The 27,943-nt window shown below is 43.6% G+C and overlaps 1 protein-coding gene across 11 annotated transcripts in view; it reads left to right on the top strand.

The window, feature by feature from the left end:
* The window catches only part of LOC144690875 (dynein axonemal assembly factor 8), an 88,673-nt gene that overhangs the window by 11,719 nt on the left and 49,011 nt on the right, over positions 1-27,943 (top strand). For 9 of the 11 annotated variants that reach the window (XR_013578983.1, XR_013578982.1, XR_013578984.1 and 6 more), the window contains exons 2-8: positions 13,926-14,130; positions 14,320-14,430; positions 15,228-15,830; positions 16,501-16,606; positions 23,582-23,768; positions 24,467-24,637; positions 27,457-27,549. Coding sequence is in view for 8 of the 11 variants with exons in the window: in XM_078558734.1 (XP_078414860.1) it covers positions 13,963-14,130; positions 14,320-14,430; positions 15,228-15,830; positions 16,501-16,606; positions 23,582-23,768; positions 24,467-24,637; positions 27,457-27,549 (1,439 nt within the window). In the remaining 3 variants the exon portion in view is untranslated. Of the gene's footprint in view, positions 1-11,987; positions 12,073-13,925; positions 14,131-14,319; positions 14,431-15,227; positions 15,831-16,500; positions 16,607-23,581; positions 23,769-24,466; positions 24,638-27,456; positions 27,550-27,943 lie in introns of all 11 variants that reach the window. The other 2 variants (XM_078558735.1, XM_078558737.1) reach the window with 2 other exon arrangements.

Genomic DNA, 27,943 nt, shown 5'->3' on the forward strand with positions numbered 1-27,943 from the left:
TACCTTTATGGAAGCAAATTTTGCTATTGCTGTTGCGAAGTTTTTTGTGGGGTTTAATGCCTTGTTTTAAGAAAGAAGAATTTAAGAAGCCTCAATACAAAAGCAAAATATTGCAGATGCTGGAAATCTCAAGTTAAAACAGAAAATACTGAAAATATTCAGGGTCAGTTAGGTCCTATCTGTGGAGAGAAACATTAACTCTTGCTTCTCTACACAGATGCAGCATGACCTGCTAAGTATTTACAGCATTTTCTGTTTTAATTTCAAGAAGCCCCAAAACACTTTACGTTAATGAAGTATGCCTCTAGTTCAAAGACTTCTTAGTGCTTATTAGTGTCTTTCTTAGTGAGAGTCTTTATTGAACTGATTGTACGATGGTAGCTTACAGAGCTTTCCTCATGGCAGAGGTCATATGACCACAGCAAGCCAGATAGAGCATGTAGTAATGCTGCATTTAAACACCCAAACATCCCCCTTTTCCTAATGAACTGAAGACACATTTGCATGCACGGCCATGTGTAACTGAGTTACCCAAGTTATTTACCCACTGTACATACATTGTTCCAATGCATTAACAACTGTTCTATTAGTCAGTCTCTGCCCTTGCATTGCATACATAGTCTTTAAATCGTACTGGTCTCTTAATGGTATATGTATGCATTGTCATTGGCTGTTCGTCTAGGTGATGTTTCTTGTCTGGGGAGTGTTGTTCCCATAGTATTTGTTGCCATGGTAACTGTTGTTCCATTGCCGTTGCTGGGGACCCATGGACCTTTGGGATTGATGATCATTCTGTACTCAGTACAGATGGTGAGGCCCCTTCTCCCTAACTGGTCGATTGCTATGAACTATTGCTTTGCTAGTTGTGCGTATATGCCTGCGGTTGCAGGTTATTTGGTCGTTTACTTCCACTGTGTACTATCAAGTTGACAATTTCTCTATGCAAGTTTCCACGTGGGCTGACTCCTGTTGAGAGCATTGAAGGTTTGTACCCTGACTGGCTCTCCAATGCTCAGCTCTGGCAGTGGTTTGGCAGTCTTGTCAAAATGAAATTTGGCTTTCTGCCATTTCACCTTGAATTTTTTCGCACGCACCTGTTACTACTACTGGTTTTAGTAGCATTTTTTGCTATTGGAAGAGTAGTTTGGGTGCAGCGTGACATTAGCTTTTGGACTGGACTACTTTTCACACCTTCAGTCGGTTTGTTTCTCCACTCAAGGATTGCCTTGTGTACTTCAGTGCTAGATTTGCTCTATTTCTTGATGATTCCTTTAGCAATTTTCACTGCCGCCTCAGCCTTTTCATTCGACTGGGGATACTGTGGAGCTGATGTATAATGCTGAATTTCCCAATCCTTTGTGAAACAGCTGAATTCTTCACTCGTGAACTGAGGGCCACTGTCACTCATCACAATGTTTGGAATGCAGTAACGAATGAGTTGTGCTTTCAGCAATTCTACTATTTCTCCTGTCATCGTTGAAGTCAGCTGGTCTAACTCCCAGTATCAGGATAGTGATCGACAGTGATAAGATAATCAGTTCCCGTTCTAGTGAAGAAGTCGACTACCAGCTTCATCCATGATCTGTTTGGGATGTCATGTGTCACCAACAGCTCTCTAGCTTGTTTAGCTTATTACTCGTTACAAGCACCGCACTGGCCAATGTGGTTTTTAATTTCATTGCTCATATTTGTCCAGTAGAGCACTTATCTTGCCTTTCTCAGACTCAGTTCAATTCCTTGATGGCTAGCATGCATGTGCTTCAGCATCTCTCCTTTCATCTCCTTAGGGATGTTAACTATTTCCTTTGTACAAAATGCCATCTTGGGCTGTCAATTCATCTTGGTGTACCCATTACGCTCTTGTGAGCACAGGTCTGTCCTTGATGCTTTCAGGCCATCCTCTCATCACCACTTCTTGTAGCACTTGGAGAGTTGCATCTTGTTGGGTAGTTTGTTTGATTTGAGCAAGGTGCTCATCTGTCAGATTCAATGTCTCTGCTGGATTGATGACTTCCAGATAATGTCTAGCTGCTGCTTAACATCGAATCTGGATGATTTCACATTCTGTTGTACCATCCTCAACTTTCTTCATGGGGAGTGCTGCTCTCAACAGCATGTCTGCAATGTACACCTGTGTCCCTTGCTTGTATGTCACATCCAGATTATATCTCTGTAAACAAAGTAACATTCTTTGCACACACTTTGGAGCAGATAGCAGCAGTTTGACAAAAATGCTTTGAAGTGGCTTGTGGTCAGACTCCACCGTTAGTTTGTCTCTCCCAAGAAAGTATTGATAAAAATGCTCACAAGCAAAAACGATAGCCAGGCACTCTATCTCGATCTGAGCGTAGCATCGTTCTGTTTGCATTCATGCCCTGGATGCAAACGCGATTGGTTGCCCTTGATGCTTTAGGGTTGTTCCAATACCTGTCTCACTGGCATCACACCGCAAAGTGGCTTCTTCATTGACATCATTGTACTTCAGCACTGGCATTGTCATCACTAGTTGTTTGATTTTAGTGAATGCTGCTTCTTGTTCTGTTCTCCAATACCACTACACATCCTTTGCAGCGAGCTTGCATAATGGCTCATACTTTTGGCAACAAATTAGGCAAATATTTTGCTGAATAGTTCATGATTCCAACAAATCATTGCACTCCTTTCACATCCATTGATTGCTGCATCGCTGCTACAGCTCACATTGTCAGGTTCCGGGCAAAGACCTTTTGCTGTCAATATATGACCTATGTACTTGACTTCAGGCATCTTCAGTTGCAATTTTTTCTTGTTCAGCTTCAGGTTCATCTGGCAAGCCAAGCGCTCTCTAGCAGTCATATTAAATTGTGATCATGGTCAGCCATGGCTTTTTCCATTGTGTCTCCGTATCCATAGACTAGTAGATCATCCGCTATGGTTTCCACTCTGGGAAGATCACTAACTATCTCACGCTATCTACATTGGTATTCTTCTGAAGCCATGGAAATGCCAAACGGCATGCATAACCATCTGTATACATACGAACACACAAACAAACGAACAAGGAGCAGGAGTAGGCCATTCAGCCCCTCGAGCCTGCTCTGCCATTTAATAAGATCATGGCTGACCTGATAGTAACCTGAAATCTGCATCCCATCTACTGCCGATAACCTATCAACCCGTGCCTACCAAGAATCCTTCCACCTCTGCCTTAAAAATATTCAAAGATTCTGCTTCCACCACCTTTTCAGGAAGAGAGTTCCAAAGACTCATGACCCTCCGAGTGAAAAAATTTCACCTCATCTCTGTCTTAAATGGGTGGCCCCTTATTTTTAAACAGTGACCCCTAGTTCTAGATTCTTCCATAAGAGGAAACATCCTCTCCACATCAACCCTGTCAAGACCCCTCAGGATCTTATATGTTTCAACCAAGTCACCTCTTACTATTCTAAACTTTAGCAGATACAAGACTAATCTGTCCAACCTTTCCTCAAAAGACAACACACCCATTCCAGGTTTTAGTCTGGTAAACCTTCTCTGAACTGCTTCCAATGCACTTACATCCTTCCTTAAATAGTGTAACCAATACTGTACAGAGTACTCCTAATGTGGTCTCACTAGTGCCCTGTGCAACTGAAGCATATCCTCCCCCCCCACCACTTTTGTATTCAATTCCCCTCGCAATAACTACTTGCTGTACTTGCGTACTAGCCTTTTGTGATTCATGCACTAGGACACCCAGATCCCTCTGCACTTCAAAGCTCTGCAAGCTCTCACCATTTAGATAATATGCTTCTCTTTTATTCTTCCTGCCATAATTGACAATTTCACATTTTCCCACATTATACTCCATCTGCCAGGTATTTGGCCACTCACTTAACCTATCTATATCTGTTTGTAGCCTACTTATGTCCACTTCACAACTTACTTTCCTACGTATCTTTGTGTCATCAGGAAATTTAGCAACTATCCCTTAAACCCCTTCATCCAAGTCATTTATATAAATTGTAAACAGTTGAGATCCCAGCGCTGATCCTTGTGGCACACCACTTGTTACATCTTGCCAACCCAAAAAAGACCCATTTATGCCAACTCTCTGCTCCCTGTTAGACAGCCAATTTTCTATCCATGCCAATATGTTACCCCCTATACAATAAGCTTTTATTTTCTGCAATAACCTTTTATGTGGCACTTTATCATATGCCTTCTGGAAATCTAAGTACAGTACATCCACCGGTTCCCCTTTATCCACAGCACATGTTACTCCCTCAAAAGAACTCCAATAAGTTGGTTAAACACAATTTCCCTTTCACAAAACCGTGTTGACTCTGCCTGATGACCTTGAGCTTACCCAAGTGCCCTGCTATAACTTCTTTAGTAATAGCTTCTAACATTGTCCCTACAACAGATGTTAAGCTAACTGGTCTGTAGTTTCCCACATTCTGTCTCCTCCCCTTTTTGAATAATGGAGTTACATTTGCTATCTTCCAATTTTTTAGGACCTTCCCTGAATCTAGGGAATGCATCAACTACCTCACTAGACACTTCTTTTAAGATCCTAGGATGAATTCCATTGGGACCCGAGCTCTTGTCAGCCCACAGCTCCAACAATTTACTCAGTACCACTTCTCTGATGACTGTAATTTCCTTGACCTCCTTCCCCACTTCCATGGCTTGGTTTATAGCTGCTTCTGGGGTGTTACTTGTATCCTCTATAGTGAAAACTGATGCAAAATACCTGCCCTGAACGGTGTCCAGAATGTAGTCGGAAAGCTGTTGCTTTCATCCAGCTTCACTTGTCAGTAACCATCCTTCGCATCTAGAGTAGTAAAGATCTTTGCCTTGGCAAATTGTGGCAAAATTCCGTCGATGGTTGGTATGGGGTAGTGAGATCTCTTCAGCGCTTTATTTAGATCCTTTGGATCTAAGTATACTCGCAGGTTGTTTCACTGCCACCATGCTGCTAATCCAGTCTGTAGGAGTTGTCGCTTTCTTGATTACTCCCTTCTTTTCCAGCTCTTTTATCTTGTCTTTTATGCTTGACTTGAGGGCAGCTGGAACTTTTCTCAGCAGATGCTGAATTGGTCTCACACGCTCATCTACTTCTAGATGATATTCTCCTGGTAGACATCCCAACCCTGTACTCCTCTAGGGTCTGTTCAGCAGTCAAGGGACTTGTATTGTACATTTTAGGATGATGATAGAAAAGGACAATAGGCAATCCAGAATAAGAATAATCAACTGGACAAGAGCTGACCTCAATGGGACAAGAACGGAGCTGGGCTAGATAAACTGGAATGAAAGATTGGCAGGAAAAACTGTAGCTGAACAATGGGCTACCTTCAAAAAAGAATTGGTTTGAGCACAGTCAAGGTATAGTCCATCGAAAGGGAAAGGTAGGGCAAACAAATCCAGAGCTCCCTGGATGAAAAAAGAGATTGAAATTAAGATAAAGAAGAAAAAGTGCGCTTATGACAGGTGTCAGGTAGAAAATACAATTGAGAACCAAGAGGAATACAGAAGGTTCAGAGGGGAAGTGAAAAAGCATATTAGAGAAGCGAAGAGGGATTATGAGAAAAGACTGGCAGTCAACATAAAGGGGAATCCCAAAGTCTTCTATAGACATATAAATAGTAAAAGGGTGGTAAAAGGAGTAGGGCCGATTAGGGACATAAAAGGGAATTTACACATGGATGAAGGGGCCATGGCTGAGGTATTAAATGAATACTTTGCACCCGTCTTTACCAAGGAGGTGGATGCTACCCAGGTCATGGTGACAGATGAAGAAACTCTGTCATTGGAAGGGTTCAAAATTGATAAGGAGGGAGTGTTGAATAGATTGTCAGTATTTAAAGTTGACAAGGCACTGGGACCGGATGAGATGCATCCAAGAATATTGAAGGAAGTGAGAGTAGGAATTACAGGGGCACTGGCCATAATCTTTCAGCCTTCCCTAGACTCAGGGGTGGTGCCAGAGGACTGGAGAATTGCGAACATTATGCCCTTGTTCAAAAAAGGTTGTAAAGATAAGCCCAGCAATTACAGACCAGTCAGTTTAACTTCAGTGATGGGTAAGATTCTAGAAACAATTATTCGGGATATAATTAGTATTCACATGGCAAAATATGGGTTGATAAGGAAGTGATAAGGGGTGTAATTTTGTAGGGGGTTCAGGAGCAGAAAGACTTTGGTGTATATGTACACAGATCATTGAAGGTGGCAGGACAGGTGGAGAGCAGTTAATAAAACATATAGTATCCTGGGCTTTATTATTAATAGGGGATTAGAGTATAAGAGCAAAGAGGTTATGCTGAATTTATATAAGACACTCGTTAGACCTCAGCTGGAATATTGTGTACAGTTCTGGGCACCACATTATAAGATGGATGTGAGCATATTGGAGAGAGTGCAGAAGAGGTTTACAAGAATGGTTCCAGGGAAGAGAAACTTCAGCTATGAGGATAGATTGGAGAGGTTGGGAATGTTCTCCTTGGAGGAAAGAAGGCTAAGAAGAAGGAGATTTGATAGAGATGTTCAAAATCATGAGGGGGCTGGACATAGTAGATAGGGAGAAGCTGTTCCTGCTCGTAAAAGAATCAAGAACAAGAGTGATTAAAGTGATTTGCAAAAGAAGCAAATGTGATGTGTGAAAAAACTTTATCACACAACAAGTGGTTTGGGTCTGGAATGCACTGCCTGGAAGTATGGTGGAGGCAGGTTCAATCGAGGCATTCAAGAGGGCATTAGATGATTATTTGAATAGAAAGCAAGTGTACAGGGAAAAGGCAGGGCAATGGGACTAGGTCATAATGCTCATTTGAAGAGTGGTGCAGACATGATGGGCCGAATGGCCTCCTTCTGAGCCGTTAAAATTCTGTGACTCTGTGATTCAATGGTTTTGTGTGCTGTGATACGTTGTAAATCTCCAATGGCACTTACAGGGTTACCAGTCCAAGCTTTAGATTTGCTTCAGTTGAGATGAGTAGTTGTTGCATCCCATCTATAATCTGGAACTCTAAATCTTCTATCTTGCGATTGCATTCGGCTCTCAGACTAATTTGTCCTCTCAGTATGTGTATGGTGCCATCATATAGCTTCAGCCTTACTTTTGAGGGCTTCATTTTTGGATCACCATGTTGAGCCACTTTGCAAAGTTCTGTCAAGGTCATGGTATTGCATGACACACCAGTGCCTATCTGATACTCCTTGTTTGCTTGATACTCTCATTCTGCGGTCATCATTGTAACAGTCACAAACCACTTATCACCGATAGACTTGACGGAATCAGCCTGTTGTATTGTGTATAGTGCTTCATCAGACTCTTGTTGATATCTCTCCAAAAGCCATCTGTATAGGCTCGTTTTGATTTTTTTTCTCCAAACACTTGTGTGCGAAATGATTCTGCTTCTTGCAGTTAAAACATTACTTTCCCCAAGCTAAACAATCCTTTGTGTGATGCCCTGTGTGGTATTTGCATCCTGCCCATTGTCTGCGATTGTTCTGCTCTTTTGGCCTGGAAAGTCTCTCAGCATAATATATCTCCGTGTCTGCTCTGCCATACATGTGCTCTAACTGACAGTTTACAAGCTCCGCATTTCTACACGTGTCTATCGCTTTCCTGAGCGTAAGTTTCCCCTCTGTCAGTAAACTTTCTCCCATGGAAGGGTCTTGTATGCCTAAGAGTATTCTATCTTTAATCAGATCATCTTTTAGCTGCCTAAATTCACATGATTCTACAAGCTGTGTTACTGCAGTCGCATACTGATCTATAGTTTCTTCTTCACTTGAGCTCTAGTGTTGAATACATAGCGCTCAAGAGTAATTTTCACTCAGGGCTCAAACTGTGTGCTCAAGACTTTCAAAATCTCCGTTGTCCGTTTTCTTTGTTCATCTGTAGGATTTAGGGTGGAATACAGTTTATAGCAGTCCCTCCCCAGCAGTGTTAGAAGCATGGCTACTCTTATCAGTTCCGGCTTGCTAATTAACTCTGTTGCCAGCTTGTAATTTTGCCATTGCAAGTGGGAAAACTGCCAGTTCTGTCACATGTCACCTTTCATTTCTACCGGAGAAGAGGGGGGAAAGTTTACAGCCATATTCACTCACCGCAATACATTCCAGAACAAGGTAAATGCAACAACTTTATCAAACTATGGGGAAATATCACATGATCATATTCACTTGATCAGATGCCATGTGATCAAACCTCCAGGAAAATGCCCAACCAGGTTTGGCTCCATCCCTTCTCTTCAAATAGCCCCAAGGAATCATTTACACACACCTGTCGTCTTGTGTAAAATATGGAACCTCTGACAGAGTGGTACTCCCTCACTGAAGGATCAGCCTCAAGTCCATAATCTCTGATCCATAGGCAAGATTACTACCCCTATTTAATGTACATATTTTAAATGCTTTCTTAACTGTGGGAGGGAATCTATTTACAAGGGACTGATTTTAAGAGTCTCAACTGCCAGGTTGTAGCTTTGATTTTTTTTTGGAAAAATATACTTTATTCATGAAATTTCTGAAAGAACATTACAATACATTTCAAAATGGCCATCACAAAAAGTACAATCAGATTCAAGTTCCCACATAGATCATGAAGTGCTTCAATACAATCAATGAACATTACGATATCTCAACTTGGTCATTACAAACAGTCAGACAGTGCAATGGTATTCAAGTTATCTACATAGTTCATGTTGCACTCTGAGATGCTTCAATACAATTGTAGTTTTCACTGTACACATTCCTTGTGAGTCATACAGCCCAAGGGATCTATACAATTCCGAGCCCCTCGGTGCACTATGGCTGAAAAGTCTTAGACAGTGACCTTTCCCCATTGCGCCTTTGCAGTGGCTGGTCCAAGCTTTAGTGCGTCCCTCAGCGCGTAGTCCTGAACCTTGGAATGTGCCAGTCTGCAACACTCGGTTGGGGACAATTCTTTACACTGGAAGACCAACAAGTTTCGGGCAGACCAAAGGGTGTCCTTCACCGAGTTGATGATCCTCCAGCTGCAGTTGATGTTTGTCTTGGTATGTGTCCCTGGGAACAGCCCATAGAGCACAGAGTCCTGTGTCACAGAATGGCTCAGGATGAACCTCAACAAATACCACTGCATCTCTCTCCAGACCTTCTTTGCAAAGGCACATTCCACAAGGAGGTGAACAAAGGTCTCTTGCCACAGGCCACAGCCAACTCAAGGGCAGCATGCAGAGGGAGTGAGACTCCTGGCGTGTAGGAAAGGTCTGGCAGGGAGGGCCTTTCTCACCACCAGCCAAGCTACGGTGCTTGTTGGAAAGTTCTGGTGATGAGGCATTCTGCCAAATGACCTAGGCAGTCTGCTTGGGGAATCATCTGACAGGATCCACCATCTCCTTTTCCCACAGGACCTCTAGGACGTTACATGCCGACCACTGCCTGATGGAGTTGTGGTCAAAAGTGCTTCTCCGCATAAATTCTTCCACGAAGGGCAGGTGGTACGGCACGGTCCAACTACTTGGAGCATTCCGCGGCAGGGTAGCCAGACCCATCCTTCGTAACACTGGGGACAGGTAGAACCTCAGCACGTAGTGACACTTGGTGTTTGCGTACTGACGGTCTACGCACAGCTTGATACAGCCACACACAAAGGTGGCCATCAGGATGAGGGCGATGTTGGGCACATTTTTACCCCCTTTATCTAGAGGCTTGTACATCATGTCCCTGTGGACACGATCCATCTTTGACCTCCAGATAAAGCGAACGATGGCTCGGGTGATTGCCACAGTGCAGGAGTGAGGAATGGACCAGACCTGCGCTATGTACAGCAACACCAAGAGTGCCTCACACCTGATGACCAGGTTCTTACCCACAATGAAGAGGGTGCGTTGCTCCCACATGCCCAGTTTTCTTTCCAACATAGCCACTCACTCCTTCCAGTTTCTAATGCATGTCCTGGTCCCTCCGAACCATATCCCCAGCACCTTCAGGCCATCCGCCCTGATGGTGAAGGGGACAAAGAATTGGTCAGCCTAGTTCCCAAAGAACATGGCCTCGCTCTTGCCATAATTTACCTTGGCTCCCGAGGACAGTGCAAACTGGTCACAGATGTTGATCAGTCTACGCACCGACAGTGGATCCGAGCAGAAGACGGTGACATCGTCCATGTACAGGGAGGCTTTGACCTGAGTGCCTCCACTGCCTGGGATCGTCACTCCTCTTATGCCCGGATCCTTCCTGATGGACTCAGCAAAGGGTTCTATGCAACACACAAACAGGACAGGGGAGAGAGGGCAGCCCTGCCTGACTCCAGATTTAATTGGAATGCTTTCTGATTCCCACCCATTGATTGAAACTGCACTACTGATGTTTGTGTAGAGCAGTTGGATCCAGTTGCGGATTCCATCCCCAAACCCCATTTTGGAGAGCACATCCACCATGTAGGTGTGTGATACTCTGTTAAATGTCTTCTCCTGGTCCAGGCTGATGAGGCAGGTGTCCACACCCCTGTCCTGTACTTAGGCAATCGTATCCCTGAGTAGTGCAAGGCTGTCAGAGATCTTTCTGCCGGGTACAGTGCAGGTCTGCTCAGGGTGGATCACCAACTCCAGGACAGACTTGGCCCGATTGGCGATGACCTTGGACAGAATCCTACAGTCCACATTCAACAGTGAGATGGGTCACCAATTTCTAATTTCCTCCCTTTCCTCCTTCTTCTTGTAGATGAGGGTGATGATGATTTTTCTCATGGATTCTGATATGCTGCCAGCCAGAAGCATACTTCCATACACTTCTAGCAGGCTGGGCCGATCCAGTCCCACAGAGCCAAATACAACTCAGCCGGTAAGCTGTCACTTCCGGGAGTTTTACTCTTCTCGAAGGACTCAAAGGCTCCTGGCAGTTTGACAGGAGTTAGCGGTTTGTCCAGACTCTCCCGTGTACTGTCGTCTAAGACCTGCATGATAGAGGACAGCAAGGACTGGGACGCCGTGCTGTCTGCGGGCTTCACGTCATACAATCCAACATAAAAGGATTTGCTAATCCTCAAAATGTCAGACTGCGATGACTTTATTGAGCCGTCTTCTTCCTTCAAGCTGCTAATCACGGCGCTCTCTCTGTGTACCTTTTGGAAGAAGAAACATGAGCACGTCTCATCCTGCTCCATGGAGCGATCGGACCAGAAGATGATCTTGGAGGCCTCCGAGGGCAAAGAGCGAGGCTTGCTGGCTCTTTACCTCTTGGAGTTCTTCCTTGACATCAACCCCCATTGACTGCAGCCGAAGCAGGTTCTGCATGTTTTTCTGGAGTCGGGACATTTCCCTCTGTTCCTTTCTAGCTTTCTGGACACCTTTGAGGATGAAAAATCTCTTGATGTTCTCCTTGATCGTTTCCCACCAGTGTGTCAGGGACTCAAAGAGGGGTTTTCATGGTTCTCCAACCTTTGTAATCCCTCTTGAGCTCCTCAGTGTTCTCTGGGGTCAGCAGTTGCGCATTCAGCTTCCATGTCCCCCTGCCAAACCCCTGGTCTTCCTTTAAGTGACAGTATCTTTGGGCAACCGATCAATCGGTGCAAATTGGGAGTGATAGTCTTAACAATGCTACAAAGACTGGGGAACTGAGGTCAACTCCTTCTTGGGTTCGTGTTCCTGCACAGTCAGGCTCAGAGTTGTGAACAGTTGTAAAATCAGCCATCAATTCCCTTACATCAAAAATAAGCATATCAATAAATTAGACTAATAGGATGGTTACAAGAAAGGAGGCCATTCGGCCGTCATGTGTGTGTCAGCTCTCTGCAAGAGCAAAATACAAACAAATGCAAATTACGGTGGATGCTGTTTTCTTGGGTGTTAAATATGAAGCCCGATTGACCAATTCTCAAAACAAACCACATTAAAGGTCCTTGGGCAACACCTCAACAGCTGTCACAGGGAGTCCTCCGAGATGCCGGCGCTGTCCAGAGCACTTTGTAATTGGGGGATAACTATCTTGTGCTTTACTCGCTTCTTATTGTTACATTTCATGCGAACCCACAGCCTGATTGGCGTCCAGTAACCAGGGGCAACAGCGGCAGCCATTTTGTGCCGGGTGGTTTTGAACCGACCGACCGACCGTTAAGAGGTGAGAAACAGTTGGGGGGCAAAACAGAGGCCCAGGGGACGGTCAGACACAGGCCCTCCCCCGTGGGTGGGGCAACCACAAAACATGATGGGTGCGGGGGTATTGACATAGGCCACCAGGGGAGGGGGATGGGGGGGGGGGGGGCAAACACATGCTCCCGGGGGAGGGGGATGGGGGGGGGCAAACACATGCTCCCGGGGGAGGGGGATGCAAACACATGCTCCCGGGGGAGGGGGATGGGGGGGGGCAAACACATGCTCCCGGGGGAGGGGAATGGGGGGGGGGCAAACACATGCTCCTGGGGGAGGGGGAGGGGGATGGGGGGGGGCAAACACATGCTCCTGGGGGAGGGGGGGGGGATGAGGGGGAGGGGGATTGGGGGGGGGGGCAAACACATGCTCCTGGGGGAGGGGGGGGGGATGAGGGGGAGGGGGATTGGGGGGAGGGGGGTAAACACATGCTCCCGGGGGAGGGGGATGGGGGGGGGGTGGCAAACACATGCTCCTGGGGAAGGGTGATGGGGGGGGGGGCAAACACATGCTCCCGGGGGAGGGGGATGGGGGGGCAAACACATGCTCCCGGGGGAGGGGGATGGGGGGGGTGGCAAACACATGCTCCTGGGGAAGGGTGATGGGGGGGGGGGGGCAAACACATGTTTCTGGGGGAGAGGGATGGGGGGCGCAAACACATGCTCCCGGGGGAGGGGGATGGGGGGGCAAACACATGCTCCCGGGGGAGGGGGATGGTGGGGGGGCAAACACATGCTCCCGGGGGAGGGGGATTGGGGGGGGGGGGGTGGGGATTGGAGGGGGGGCAAACACATGCTCCCGGGGGAGGGGGATGGGGGCGGTGGGGGCAAACACACGCTCCCGGGGGAGTGGGGTTGAACGTATGCCGCAAATGACAGTAAATACAGGGCTACTGGTGTAGGGGGTTGGGAAACAAAGACGACTCCCAAGGTGGGGGAAAAACACAGGCCCTTGGGTGGGCAGACACAGTTCCCCCCATTCCCCCTGAGGCAGGTGGGCAAACAAGGACCCCCAAGGTGGTGGGAGGGGCAAACACAGGCCCTGGTAGTGTAACACACAGTCCTGGGACAAGCAGGCCTGGGGTGGTGGGGGTGGAGAGGGACTGCAAACTCAGGTCCAAGACCTTGAGGAAGGGCTGGTGAAACAATAGGCCCTGGTGGGGGAAACGCAGGCCTCCAGGAGGTGGAATACATAGGCCCTGGATGTGGTAGAAACACTGACCCAGGGAGGGGGAAACACAGAGACAGGGATGAAGTGGGGCCCTGGTTTGAAGGGAATGAGAGGAAACACCAGCTGTGGGGTGAGGGGCTGTGAGAATGCAGGCTCAGGGGGGAACACACCCAGGTGGGAGGTGACAACCTGGTGGTGTTTTGCATTTTTTGCACAAAGGAACTCTAGAACTCAATCCCCCAGAAGACTTTTGATTCTGGGCCAATTGAAATCTTTAAGCTAGAGATCTATAAGATTTTGTTGGGTAAGATCATCCAAAGGCAGGTAAATCAAGTTGAGGTACAGATCGGCTATAATCGAATTGAGTGGTTGAAGGTGCTTGATGAGTTGAATGCTGTCCTCCTGTTCATTTGCTGCCATTTTAATCCTCTTGATGTATTTTCTCATTCCACTGGATATGAATTTACTCCTTGTTTATAGCAACTCCTCTAACTGGAAGAGATTGTATGAAAGATCTTTCCTTTCACTCATGAGTGAATATATCTTTCACAATCTGACTGACCGGAGAGCCTTTGAGCGTGTCCTGTTATCCTGGGTGGATTAATCATTAAGAAATGTAAATGATCCAAACCATTTAATTGTTTCTGTTTCCAGATTCCTACTATATGAGGAAGCAGGGCCCTGAATAAAAATGACTTCAAATAATCAGAAACCAGCATTATTTGATGAAGGCAGCTGTGAACTTCAGAGAACATATGACAGCTCAACGATTGGTTGTGATGGTCTCAAATCGTACTGGGATAGGATATTCGCTCATGTTAAGGATGAACTTCCCTCCATTGATTCAGACTTTTCATCAGTAAGTCTCAGCTTTGGAATCCCACAGTTAAATGTGCTTCTTACTAAATATGGGAGTGAATTCCCTAAGCCTTCACTGATGGTGAGCTACCTCACCTGTCACCGAACATCAACCCAACTCCTTTTATTCTTCACTCTTACTGCAATCTGATCCAAACCCTCATGTTCTGCATTTTTTTTTGTTGCACAGTCTGGTTCAGAAGATGGTGAAGTTCCTATTTTCCAGCGTGGTACCATAGGGCTAATTTCCCACCTGCCCGAGGATCTGAGGGAGTTATCACTCGACGATCCAGTTCTTGAGGTAAAGTGCAACAGTTCAACATATATCACATTCCCTTAGCAACCCTGCAAGGTATTTTAATACTTGTGCTCGTCTCCATTTCATTTTACACTAGAATCTGGTTTAGGATTTTTCATTGTAGCCAGTGCCTCAGCACTTACCCAATTTCAGCTGATTCCATCTTGATTCAATTCTGTTCACATATCTGTGACAGAGCTCCCACTCACCTGACACTGCACTGATTTGAAATGCATGTGCTCTAGGCTGCATGTTGAAGTGCATTGTAAGTCATTCTATTGAATCAGTGAAACAACAACTTTAACCTGTTACAGCTATTTTATTCATTAAAATGAATGCAAAGCTGAGTCTGTCATACATCACTATCCATGAATTGCCAGCACAGGCAGTATGACAACGGTCCAGAGATGTTCCTCCCTCTCCTACAAAAAAATAGGTAAGATGAATTTTTCAGGCTGAAATAAAATTGGGCATGTGCCATTCTGTCAGGTGCAAGCTAGGATGGGAGCAGAACTGCCAAATCTCCTGAATAAAGGGACATCTGATTCACATTATATTTTATATGGGACACAAACTGCAAGGTTTTTGTGCTGGTGCTGAGCCTGCTAAACATCAATACAGAATGAAGAATTGTGTCCACCATGTTGTAGTTCTTTCTCTGGCCCACATTCGTATCAAGTACGGCTTTCCATCCTATTGATTTTTAAAATGTTTTCCTCACCTCTCTTCTTGAAGCCTTAACTCTCAAACATTAATTCTCCATCTTGATGACAATGTCAATGATTTCTGAATGTTCACAGGAAATGCTGGAATCTGCAAGATGCCCACGTGAGGCTTGGGCACAGGACTATAAAGAAAGACCATTCGATGATCACCAGGACTTTAGGAGTGAAAATTCAAGACTCTCGAAAAAATCGACCACCACTAATAAATTTATGGCAGCTGAAGCTGGCCCATTAATTGGTAACAATGTTGAATCACTGGGGCTATCAGCAGCTTTTATAACTGGTGAGAGTGAGAACTCACTGGACTTAGAAACGGAATCCAGGCCTGGTGAAAAAGAGCACCTTGTGGATCTAGGAAATAATGGTGGAGGAGACCCACAATCATCCATAACACCAAAAGTCATTAACAATAAGAAACGGAAAATTCTAAGGTGTCAAGGCAGTGGAGATAGAAATTTAGATTCAGAATTAACAACTGAAAAAGACTTCATGCAAAATATCCCAGAAAACATTCCGGAAATGGTGCCGAACAAGAACAAGGCAACATTCACCAAAAGTCAATTAATTAATTCCAGCAGAGACCAGGAAACTATACAAGTGTCAAAGGAAGGGCTAAATGGAAGGAATTCAACATGTACTGGACAGCACACCCACAGACCACCTATACTCTCTTTAGAGGTGAGCAGATAAACATTCTTCTCTCTGCTGCAGACACAACTGCTTCCTTAAGATGTTCCTGAAGAGGGCAGAGCGGTGTTGAGTTAGAATACTGACCATAACTGATTTGTAGAAGGTATTTACTGCCCTTCACCTCTGGGTAATATCCTGACTAGATATGAAAGAATCATGGCAATTATTTTGATTTTTAAAAATGTTGGTCAAGTATATTAAGAGGCGGAAGGAATTATTCTCAGGGGCTTCCCTTTATGGATACATTTTCTGAACATTGTGTCAGAGCGGAGTCATCCAAGCACTTCAGGTCCTACATAGCTTCCTCTGGTATTCATCGGCAGTGAGCTGGACCTTTAGGTTTATCTGTTGGGCTAGTGCTATCCAACATCAATACCAAATGAGTGATAGGAGCATCCAGTTCTCTGACTGACAGTCAGCTGATCTCCTCTTCATCTCCACTAATAGCATTTGGTAAATCTGAAGTAATGTTCTCTGCTCCAGCCCTGGCACCAATATCAGTCTCAAAGACCAAGTCTTCCTAATGTGCGTCCTCGGCTTCTGAAAGCTGCCCTCGGATTATATTCTTTAAACAGATGCTCTCCTTTAATTTTAAATCTAATAATATTTAGTGTAAGCTGACAAGCTGACCTCCAGCTGCTGTTGAACTTGTTTGTAGTGTATAGAACAAATAGACCTGGATGGGATCTTACAGAGTCTGCAACAGGTGGAAAACTGGAGCAGTGATTTAGACAACATCATGAATAGAACTTGGTCTGCTTCAGGTAAGTAGAGATCAATTTCGCATGTTTACAATCTATTAATATTTGCTCTTTCCCCATTGCCTCTGGCAATCTGTTCACCACTAAAATCCTCCTCCAACCATGGAGCAAGATAGTTCGAGCTGTACTCATCAGGATGGGACACTCTAGAGGTTGGGGAATCAGTCTCCCTACAGACTCTCCTCACCTGCATGAAAGTGTCTAGGGTGGATTCCACAATTCTCCCTAAAGCAGAGAACTAGGTTATTTGGATACTCATTATAGTTTAGTCTCCTCCAGCTAGGAGCTCTGAATTGTCTGCATATTCACCATTGTGTTTCTTTGCTGTGAGAAGGTTCAGCTTGAGACTGCACTGCAGGAGTTCCTCAGGATAGTGTTACGGACAGGAGGGGGTTTAATTTAGAATAGCCCTGATTTCTCCACTCACTAGCCATCCATAAACAAAGGTGTTTTGATTTTTGATTACCCCCTTTTATATAGGTGGCATATGTTCCCCAACCCTTCGGTTTGGAGTGATCCAATCCTGTATTAATAACACACACACACACCCTCCCACCGCCCCCCCCCCCAGATGGGGCTAGTCGCTCAACCTGGTCAGAGCTTGCTTCTGCGTGCCCTCCGAACCAGATGTTAAACAGCAGACTGAAGATGGAATCCGAAAGCTATATAATTAAAGCAGTTAAAACAGTTCAAGTCTTAGTCACATGACAGGATGGTTTTGGGTTGAACTATTCAGTTAATGAGGCTCCTTTGGTTAAAACCCATTGTGTTTTGAGCAGGTAACTGTAGAACCATTAGCACAGCGTTGAAGATGAGTCACAAAAAGCTCTGCATTTGTGCATAGCTGGTGCAAACATCTCATCCATTGTCCTTTGTTGGCTAGGCTGAAATGTTTATAGAATGCAAGGAGTTTTACATTCCAGGGATTTGATGTGTTAGCCTTTGTCCACGTTTAAACTGCTCAGAAACTCCCAGAGCTACCATCATGTGGGGAATGGCGGTCATTTTATCCGTCCAGCCATTTGCCCATTTTAAAAGAAAAATAATAAAGTAGCCAGGGTGACATAGATAATGCCCTAGGCTCAACCATCTTCAGCTGCTTCATCAATTACCTTCCCTCCATCAAAAGGTCAGAAGTGGGGATGTCTGCTGATGATTGCATAATGTTCAGCAACATTTGCGACTCCTTAAACACTGAAGCAGTCTGTGTTTATATGCAGCAAGACCCGGATAACATTCAGACTTGGGCTGACAGGTGGCAAGTAACATCTATGCCACAGAAGTGCCAAGCAATGACCATCTCCAACAAGAGAGAATCGAACCATCTCCCCTTGAGCTGGATCATTATATATATTCAAGGCTGAGTTAGACATATTTTTGATCTACAAGGGTTATGAGGAGGCAGGCAGGAAAATGAAGTTAAGGCCACCATCAGATTAGCCATGATCTTATTGAATGGCAGAGCAAGCTCAATGTGGCCAATTGGCCTTCTCCTGCTCCTATTTCTTATGATTTTATGATCTTAAAATGATGAATGGGGTGCCAATCAAGCAGGCTGCTCTTCCTAGATGGTGTTGAGCTTCTTGAGTGTTGTTGGAGCTGCACTCACCCGGGTGAGTGGAGAATATTCCATTACACTCCTGATCTGTGCCCTGTAGATAGTGAATAGGCTTTGGGGAAAGTAAGGAGTTGAGTTAATTGACACAGAATTCCCAGCCTCTGACCTGCACTTGTAGCCACAGTATTTATTTAATTGATCCAGCTAAGTTTCTGGTCAATGATAACCCCAGGATGTTGATGGTGGGAACTCACCATTGAATGTCAAGGGGAAATGGTTAGATTTTCTCTTGAAGGAGATGGTCATCGTCTGGCACTTGTGTGGTGCAAATGTTACTTGTCACTTATCAACCTAAACCTGAATGTTGTCCAGGTCTTGCTGCATATGGACACAGACTGTTTCAGTATCGGAGGAGTCGCAAATCATACTGAACACTGTGCAAACCTCCCCACCTCTGACCTTCTGATGGACGGAAAGTCATTGATGAAGCAACTGAAGATGGTTGAGCCTCCCTGATGTCCTTGGGCTGAGATGATTGGCCTCCAGCAACTACAACCACCTTCCTTTGTGCTAGATATGACTCCAACCAAAGGAGAATTTTTCTCCCTGTTTCCCATAGGCTTCAATTTTGCTAGAGCTCCATGATGCCACACTTGATTAAATGCTGCCTCATGTCAAGGGCTGTCACATTCATGTCACCTCTTGTTAGGACCAAGGCTGCAATGACGTTTGGAGCCAAGTGGCCCCAGTGGAAATCAAACTGAGCATTGATGAACAGGTTATTGCTGTGTAAAAGCCACTTGATAGCATTGTTGACACCATCCATCGCTTTGCTGATGATTGAAAGTAGACTGATGGGGTGGTAATTAGCTGGATTGAATTTGTCCTGCTTATTGTAAATGGGACATACCTGGGCAATTTTCCACATTGTTGTGTAGATGTCAGTGTTGTAGCTGTACTGGAACAACTTGGCTAGGGCTATGGCTAGTCCTGGAGCACATATTCAGTGCTACTGCCAGGATAGTTGTCAGGGGCCATAGCCTTTGCTGTATCCAGTGCCTTCAGCCCTTTCTTGATATCACGTGAAGTGAATTAAATTGGCAAAAGCCTGGCCTCTATGTTGGGGATCTCTGGAAAGCCAACATGGATCATCCACTCAGCCCTCCTGGCTGAAGCTTCTGTTGCAAATGCTTCAGCCTTGTCTCTTGCACTGACACACTGGTCTCACCCAGCATTGAGAATGGAGATATTTGTGGAACTGATTTCCCTGTTTAAGTTGTTTAATTGTCCACCACCATGTACGACTGGATGTGGCAGAACTGCAGAGCTTTGATCTGATCCATTGGTTGTGGGATTGTTTCACTCTATCGCATGCTACTTCTGCTGTTTGGCATGCCTGTGGTGTAACTTCACCAGATTGGCACCTCATTTTTATGTATTTTTAAGTGCTGCTCCTGGATTGCCCTTTTGCACTCATCATTGAACCAAAGTTGATACTTTGGCTTGATGGTAGTGGTAGAGTGAGGGCCATGACATTACAGATTGTGGTTAAATAAAATTTTGCTGCTTCTCATGGCCAAGTGCAACATTGTTGCCCAGTTTTGAGCTGCTAGACCTGTTCTGAATCTATCTCATTTAGCACGTTGGTGGTGCCACACAACATGATGGATGAAATCCTCAGTGTGAAAATGGGACTTTGTCTCCGCAAGCACCACAATGGTAAATCCTACCAATACTGCCGTGGACAGGTGCATCTCCAATGGGTAGGAGGGCAAGATCAAATAGGTTTTTCCCTCTTGTTGGTACCTTCACCACCTGCCACAGGCCCAGTCTGGCAGATATGTCCTTCAGTAAGGTTTCGGTAGTGGTACTAGTGGGCACTTTTAGTGATGGGCATTGAAGTCCCCCATCCAGAGTACATTCTGTGCCCTTGCTACCCTCACTGTCTCTTCCTAGTGGTGTTCAACATGGAGGAGTGCCGATTTATCAACTGTGAAAGGGCAATAGCTGGTAATCAGCAGGAGGTTACCTTGCCCATTTTGGCCTGATGCCATGAGACTTCATGGGGTCCAGAGTCAATGTTGAGAACTCACAGAGCAATGCCTTCCTGCCACCACATCTGATGGGACAGGTGTAGCTTTTTTATATATAGATTATTTTAATTTATCTTAATTCTTAATTATGCAATTATCCAACTTCAAATTAAGCGAATAAAATCCAATAAAGGTTTTGGTTCAAACAAGACATGACCATAAGGCAAAGATGGACTTCTCGAATAGTAAATTAAAAGAGAGAGTTTATATTAAAAGGAAAAAATATGTCTGTGTAATTTCATAATTGGTTAATTTAATTATTGCTTTATTTTAATTGGAGTTTGACTACCCACGGTGTCTTTTGTTATCTGACTTAGTACAATTGTCTCTTGTCCATTTGTTCAAGGCTTATGCTGAGCTTAGCACAAAATATCTGATTTGATACTCACCCACGCAGAAATCTTACAGTACTGTTTAAACTTATACGCTTTTAAATCCAGCCTCAACATAACTACCTGATTAATTACTGTTTCTTCAATTACAACTTAATTGAGGTGCATTATTTGGTCATCATCTGTTCCTGGCTGATTCCTAATTATATAATAACCCTTAATTAATATATGTAAGTGATTATAAAGTACAGAACACAAAATGGCTTCTTATCTCAGTGTTAGCACAAGAATAGTATTTTGACATTGTCAGCTTATTATGAATATAACATGAAATTAATCTATAAAGAGTATATAGATTTTAAAGAAACAGTTCTATCTTGAATAGAACATAAAAAGGTGAAATAATACTTATAAACTTAAAAGCGTGAATGTTTAGTGTCAGCTCTGCTGATTAGGGTTAATTTTTCAGCTTGCCGCCAAAGCACATTGCTTTCAATTAATCTGTTTCTTCTAGCATGCGTTTAAGTATGTTATCATAGTTATGGGCATATATATCTCTATTGTTTCTGCAACTAAATATATTAAATATTAAGAGTACATATTGTTTTGCTGACTGACAGAAATGCAAAAATCCTTTCTAAGGTACCCTCTAGGTCACGTGCTGAACTTAGATGGTTGTTTCTAGCTATGTTGACATAATTCACTGTAAGTTAGGTGGATTGGCTTAAAACTAGCCCTAAATATGACTTACACAGGACATACCCAGGAATGGTGATGGAGGAGTCTGGGGCAGTGGCAGTAAGTTATGATTTGGTATGTCAGGCCGTTGCTTGACTAGTCTGTGAGGCAGCTCTCCCAATTTTGGGGAGGAGGATTTTGCAGGGTCAATTGGGCAGGGTGTGCCATTGTTGTCTCTGCTGCATAGGGTGATGCCAGGCGGTCTTTCCAGTTTTCTTCCTTTGTAACTTTACTCGAGCAATTTTGTACAATTGAGTGGCTTGCTGGACCATTTCAGACAGGAATTAAGATTCAACCACATTGCTAACCACTCTGGAGTCACATATAGGCCATACTGGGTAAAGACAGCAAATTTTCTTAAAGGACGTTAGTGAACTAGACATGTTTTAACAACATTCTGATGGTTTCATGGACACCATTACTGAGAGTAGTGTTGAAATCCAGACATTTTTTTATTAATTAGTTGAATTTTAATAGCACCAGTTGCCATGGTGGGATTTGAACTTGTGTCCCCAGAGTATTAACCTGGACCTCTGAATTACTAGTCCATGATATTACCACTACACCACCACCCCCAGAAGCCCAATAATGAAATTCTACCACCTGTTTCACATTCACTGCACAATTAGTCTTTGTTACAAGGGTGACAAGTTGGAGAGTTTTTAATTCACTGACCAATGCGACACCATAAAAAATTGTTATTCAGTGTGCCAAGTATTTGATGACCCTTACAAACATATTTCTAAACAGGATTTAATAAAAAATAAATCTTATTTGCCACTTTTGTATATTTAATAGTTGTACAACTGAAGCTTGTGTTCTAGTTCTCTAGATATAAAGACCAGCATTATTATCTCTATGTGATTATTATCTGTATGTGATGAGCACAATATATGTCAGTGATTTGTAGCTTGACAGCAGTTGGAGTGAAGCATTTATGAAAGATAAAAACTTTTTTCCAGCAATTCACTATGTACTTGATGTGAACAGTGTCCCACGATTCTCCAAATTAGCCATTCTCACAGGGATTGTGGTCTGAGCTTGAGAAGCAGCCTTGTGGAGGCAGCAGTAGATGAGTGAATTGATGTAGTTTAGCTGGTGATGAGAAAGGCTCTCCCTGTCAGTTCCTTCCTGTATGCTCAGAGTCTCACCCCCTCTGCGTTGCCCTTGAGGCGGCTGTGGCAGGGAAGAGACTGGTGTCCACCTTCTTCAGGAATGTGCCTTTGCAAAGAAGGTCTGAAAAGAGTGCAGTGGCTTTTGTTGAGGTTCATCTTGATTAGCTCTGTGACGCAGGACTACAGACTGTTCCCAGGGATGCATATCGAGATAAACATCAACTGCGATTGGAGAATCATTAACTTGGTGAAAGATGCACCTTAGTCTGCCTGAAACTTGCTGATCTTCCTTTGAAAAGAGTTGCCCACAACCGAATATTGCAGACTGGCGGATTCCAAGGTCCAGGACATTGTGCTGAGGGATGCACTAAAGCTTCATGCAGCCGCTGCAAAGCTGCATTGGAGAGAGGCCACCCTCTGAGGCCTTTCAGTCATGGTAAACTGAGAGGCTGGAAACTGGGTAAAACCCCTTGGGCTGTATGTTTGATATGTAATGAATATTGTAAATAGTAACTGCAATTGTAAATGTAGTGAGTAATATACAGTATTGGAAGAAACTGATTTGGTGTATGTAAAAAAAAAACAATGTACTTTTATAAATTTTATGAATAAAGTATATTTTTGGAAAAAAAGATGTAGATGGGTGAATTTAATTTTTCTGGTGTATGTGCTGATCAAAGTAAGGAGTGAAACACCTACTTTAAGCACTCTGTGAGTGTCAGGCCAGGGCAGGTCAGGAATTGGCTAAATCAGGTACAGACAAATGCTTCCTTTCCACCTCCTGTAACATGCCTTCATCCCATATAATTAGATAGGTTACAGTTGACTTGTTAAAGATGCATGGCTGATTTTTCTTTAGTTCATTAGCATGCATTATGACTTCGATTTACCGATTGTAAAAGTTACAATGGATGACAACATTTCCTGGGTGACTGCACATACTTAATTACTGCTGAGAATACAGAGCGCTCCTCAGTTACAAGCTGTAAAGAACCATACACTAATGGAGCTATGTGCTACATTGTCTCAGAGTTGCACCTTAACTAGCTTTTGTACAACTACTTGTTTTATTGTGTGAAAAGAAATGCAAATCTGCATCTAGTGTAAGCGGATTTCACTCTGTGTTCTCATTTGCTATACAGTACCTTCTCGTGTCAATAGAGAGCAGAGCCTTATGGAACAGCTCACCTCACTGTCTGTCAAGCAGTCAGGGGGAGTTGTCACGTTGACCAACCAAACACCAGTGTGTAATGGAGAGCACCAGCCTGACAGGGTGAGATGGACCAGGCTTGACGGAGGCAGAACCAATGACCTCAAATATTTCCTGAGGTATAAAACAAGTTAGTAATCAATAATATGAGAGTTTAATTTGTTAAAAATATGGTTTCAGAAAATGTGCTTTTAAGTTTAAAATGTGCTTTTAGTTGAAAATCAGGGAATGGGAATCAGAAACAAAGCTATTTGGCAGTCATTAGGAACTTTGGATAATATATTAAAAATGAATGAATTAAGTTCACACCTAACAATATGTATATTTCATTCAGTGATTAAGATATGTAAAGAACATTTCAGTAAGCGTCTTACTGTTAATTAATTATTTTTGATATTCAGAGTAGTTGTAGGCAAAAAAAGATCAATTTGCACACTACAAACTCACAAATAGCAAATGAGAAAAATGCCAAATTAATCTGTTATTTTGGGTGGTGTTGATTGATGGTGGAAAATTAGCCAAGATATCGAGAGAACTCTCTTCCTCTTTGAATATTATTGTGGGATCTTTAATGTTCATGACGTTCTGAGAGACTGATTGCATTTTTAAAGCGCCTAATCATTTCTCTGACATACCAGAAGTGTTCTGGAAACCACATTCTGTCAAAGTTATGATGGCGAAATAGGAATAACATCAAGGAAATTCCCAGCCATGATTTCAGATCTGCATAGGAGGTGTATTTGTTACCTCACAGTATAGCTTTTTGTTAAACAATAGCCTTATTAACCTTTTCTATTTTCTCATTTCATGCTCTCAGTCCTGAAGCAAACACATGTACCAGGTGGATGGAAGAAAAGCTGACAATGAGAAAGGATTCTGAACCAAAAACTGTTTTCATTGACCTACGGAACTGGGAGCAGGAAAGAAGGACATCACAGACAGGCTGCAGAAACAGTAAGGAGAAGCTCACATGTCTGCAGAATGACAGGTAATGGGCAGTAATCCAGGGTAACATGCTGTAAATGTGTTTAGGAAGAAGTATTCAGTCTGTGCTAACAAGTCTGCTGAATTGGTTCCCAGTGCAAAACAGTTCCTATGTAGATGGGCTGCACACTCCATGAATTCTGAATACTGAAAGATAAGACTTGACTTCTCCATGTCTGTACAAATAGTGTGTAACTGCAGTATTTATTTCATAGCAGATTTTTGAGATTGAATCCCTGTCAGTTTTAAAGGGGTATTTAATTTAAATTTAGATCCAGTTTTATTTAGTTGTACACGGCATGATTAATCAGTTCCGAATTGACCTTCTAAAATGGGTTAGTTTGAATGAGACTTAACCATAAAGCAAGACAGGACTCCAAAATAGCAAATAATATGAAAGCTTATTTAAAAAGAAAGGAAAAGATACACTTATCAATGCACGACTGACCTTTACACCTGCAGTTTGGGCAAACACCCCAGGTTGAAGTGTAAATGTTCCTCTGGTTCTCTCTCTGGCAGTGATTTCCTACAAATCCTGCCCAGGAGGCACTCCGTATCACCACGACCATAGTCCAACTTGCAAGCAACAAAATGGCTCTTGGAACCCACTTTTAACTCTTGAAATAGCCTTACCTCATCTCAAATTAATTCTGTTGTAATTATCCGATTGGTCATTGTTGTTATTGGGTTAATTTAGTTGGATTTAGTCATTTACGTACATTGTTCCATGGAGAAGAACAATGGAACATTTCATGATCTTTGTTTTATTTGAGTTTGGACAATTCTCCATTCATTCTCTTGTACCTTGATAAGCAAGGAGGTGAAAGGTTATTGGGGGCAGGCAGGAATGTGGAGTTCAGGTTGCAATCAGATCAGCAATGATCTTATTGAATGGCGGAGCAGGCTGGAGGGGCCTGCTCTTAACTTGTATGTTCATATGTACCTGCTTCAGACGGCCATAGACAGTGGTATCGAGTGCTCTCTGTTCCCACAGAGAATGCTTACAGCAGCAAATTAATACTTTAAACTTCAAACATTAGCATATTATCTAGCCTTTAATGAACTACCTGACTAATTACTTTTCCCTCAATTATACATGGAGGCTCACTACTTATTTGATCATCTATTGCTGGCTGGTTACTATCATACAGTAATTAATTAATACATGTGAATTACTATAAAGTACTAAGTAGAAAACAGCTTCTTTGGCCCTATATTAGTACAAAATGGTCTCTTGGCCTTGTTAGCTTACTACAGTGAATGTAATGTAAAAACTTTCTTTTCTTATTCATTTATGAGATGTGGGCATTGCTGGGTAGGCCAGCATTTATTGTCCATCCCCAGTTGCCTTTGAGAAGGTGGTAGGGAGCTGCCTTTTTGAACCACTGCAGTCCCTGTGGTGTAGGTACACCCACAGTGTTGTTAGGGAGGGAGTTCCAAGATTTTAACCCAGCGACAGAGAAGGAACAGCGATATATTTCCAAGTCAGGGTGGTGAGTGGCTTGGAGGGGAACTTCCAGGTGATGGTGTTCCCATGTACTTGCTGCCCTTGTCCTTCTAGATGGTAGCAGTCGTGGGTTTTGAAGGTGCTGCCTAAGGAGCCTTGGTGAGTTTCTGCAATGCACCTTGTAGATGGTACACACTGCTGCCACTGGTTGTCGGTGGTGGATGGGGTGAGTGTTTGTGTGGTGCCAATCAAGCGGGCTGCTTTGTCCTGGATGGTGTCAAAATTCTTGAGTGTTGTTGGAGCTGCACTCATCCAAGCAAGTGGAAAGTATTCCATCACACTCCTAATTTGTGCCTTGTAGATGGCGGACAGGCTTTGGGGAATTAAGAGGTGATTTACTCGCTGCAAGATTCATAGCCTCTGACCTGCTCTTGTAAACACAGTATTTATACGGCTAGTCCAGTTCAGTTTCCAGTCAATGATAACCCCCAGGATGTTGATAGTAGGGTATTATGTGATGGTAAGCCCATTGAATGTCAAGGGGCGATGGTTAAATTCTCTGTTGTTGGAGATGGTCATTGCCTGGCACTTGTGTGGCGTGAATGTTACTTGCCGCTTGCCAACCCAAGCCTGGATATTGTCCAGGTCATGCTGCATTTGGACATGGACTGCTTCAGTATCTGAGGAGTTGTGAATGGTGCTGAATATTGTTCAATCATCAGCGAACATCCTCAATTCTGACCTTATGATGAAAGGAAGATCATTGATGAAGCAGCTGAAGGTGGTTGGGCCTAGGACACTACCCTGAGGACCTCCGGCAGTGATATCCTAGAACTGAAGTGACATATATATAAATGGCCAAGTTAAACTAAAATTTACTATCCAGGTCTTCTTACAACCCACTTAAATGGTTAACAGGCATTATTACCCCTCATGGCTTAATAGCTTTAAGAAAATTATCCATTTCTTTCCAAAATGTCCACACTGTTACAGAAATAATGACAGGTTACCCATGATCCAGCACTTACAAAGGGAAGTAGAATTTGCAGGCATGTATGTTTTCCTGAATTACACTCCCTGTGAGTACTTTGTACCTTGGGAGCACTGGATTTCAAAACCCACCCAAACTAAAGGAAGCTAGGCCAAGCTGAAGTTGTTACCTAATCTCTTCAATATGTAACTTCGAGCTGTGAGCCTACCTGTGTCCTGTTGGTTTCTTGTTAGATTTACTGGGTTCATGAGCCCTCATCACCATGGCGACATGTTCAGTCATTTCCTAAGGTCTTGCTGCTGCCAGAATCCCCACTAGTTGGCAGTGGGTATGAGGGTAAACCCTTATCTTTAATTCCTATTCCTGTACCTGTTGCTTTACATAGTTCTACAGAATCATCCTTTGAGGAAGACAACCAGAACAGCATGTCAACCCAAGACAGTGACCGAGAACAGAACGAGCCACAGAGTGACTCGGGGTAGGAAGGTTAATCATTTTGTGTGTGAATGAAAATCATGCTATTTGAATGGATAACTGGGATTTGAGCTCTCTCAATTCAATTTAATCCCATCAAACCAGAGGCACATTGGCTGAAGGAACTTGTTTGATGTTCATTGGTGTGGTGTGAATGAATTGCGACCTATGTTTATTTGTGGGACTGAGATTACATCATGTGACACAGATTGGTTATTCTATCCATGTGAGTTATACCACAGTGATGCTTCCTGTTAAATTTTCTTCCTGAAACTAAGATATATGCTACTTTGTACTGAAATTTAAGGAAACTGTTCAACTTGCACAGAGATCAACATACACTGGTTACCATAGGGGCTTTATGGAGAGATATGCAATACTAGTGGGAGCCTTGACTT

This window comes from Cetorhinus maximus, chromosome 15 (assembly GCF_964194155.1).
Source record: "Cetorhinus maximus chromosome 15, sCetMax3.hap1.1, whole genome shotgun sequence".
Lineage (NCBI taxonomy): Eukaryota > Metazoa > Chordata > Chondrichthyes > Lamniformes > Cetorhinidae > Cetorhinus > Cetorhinus maximus.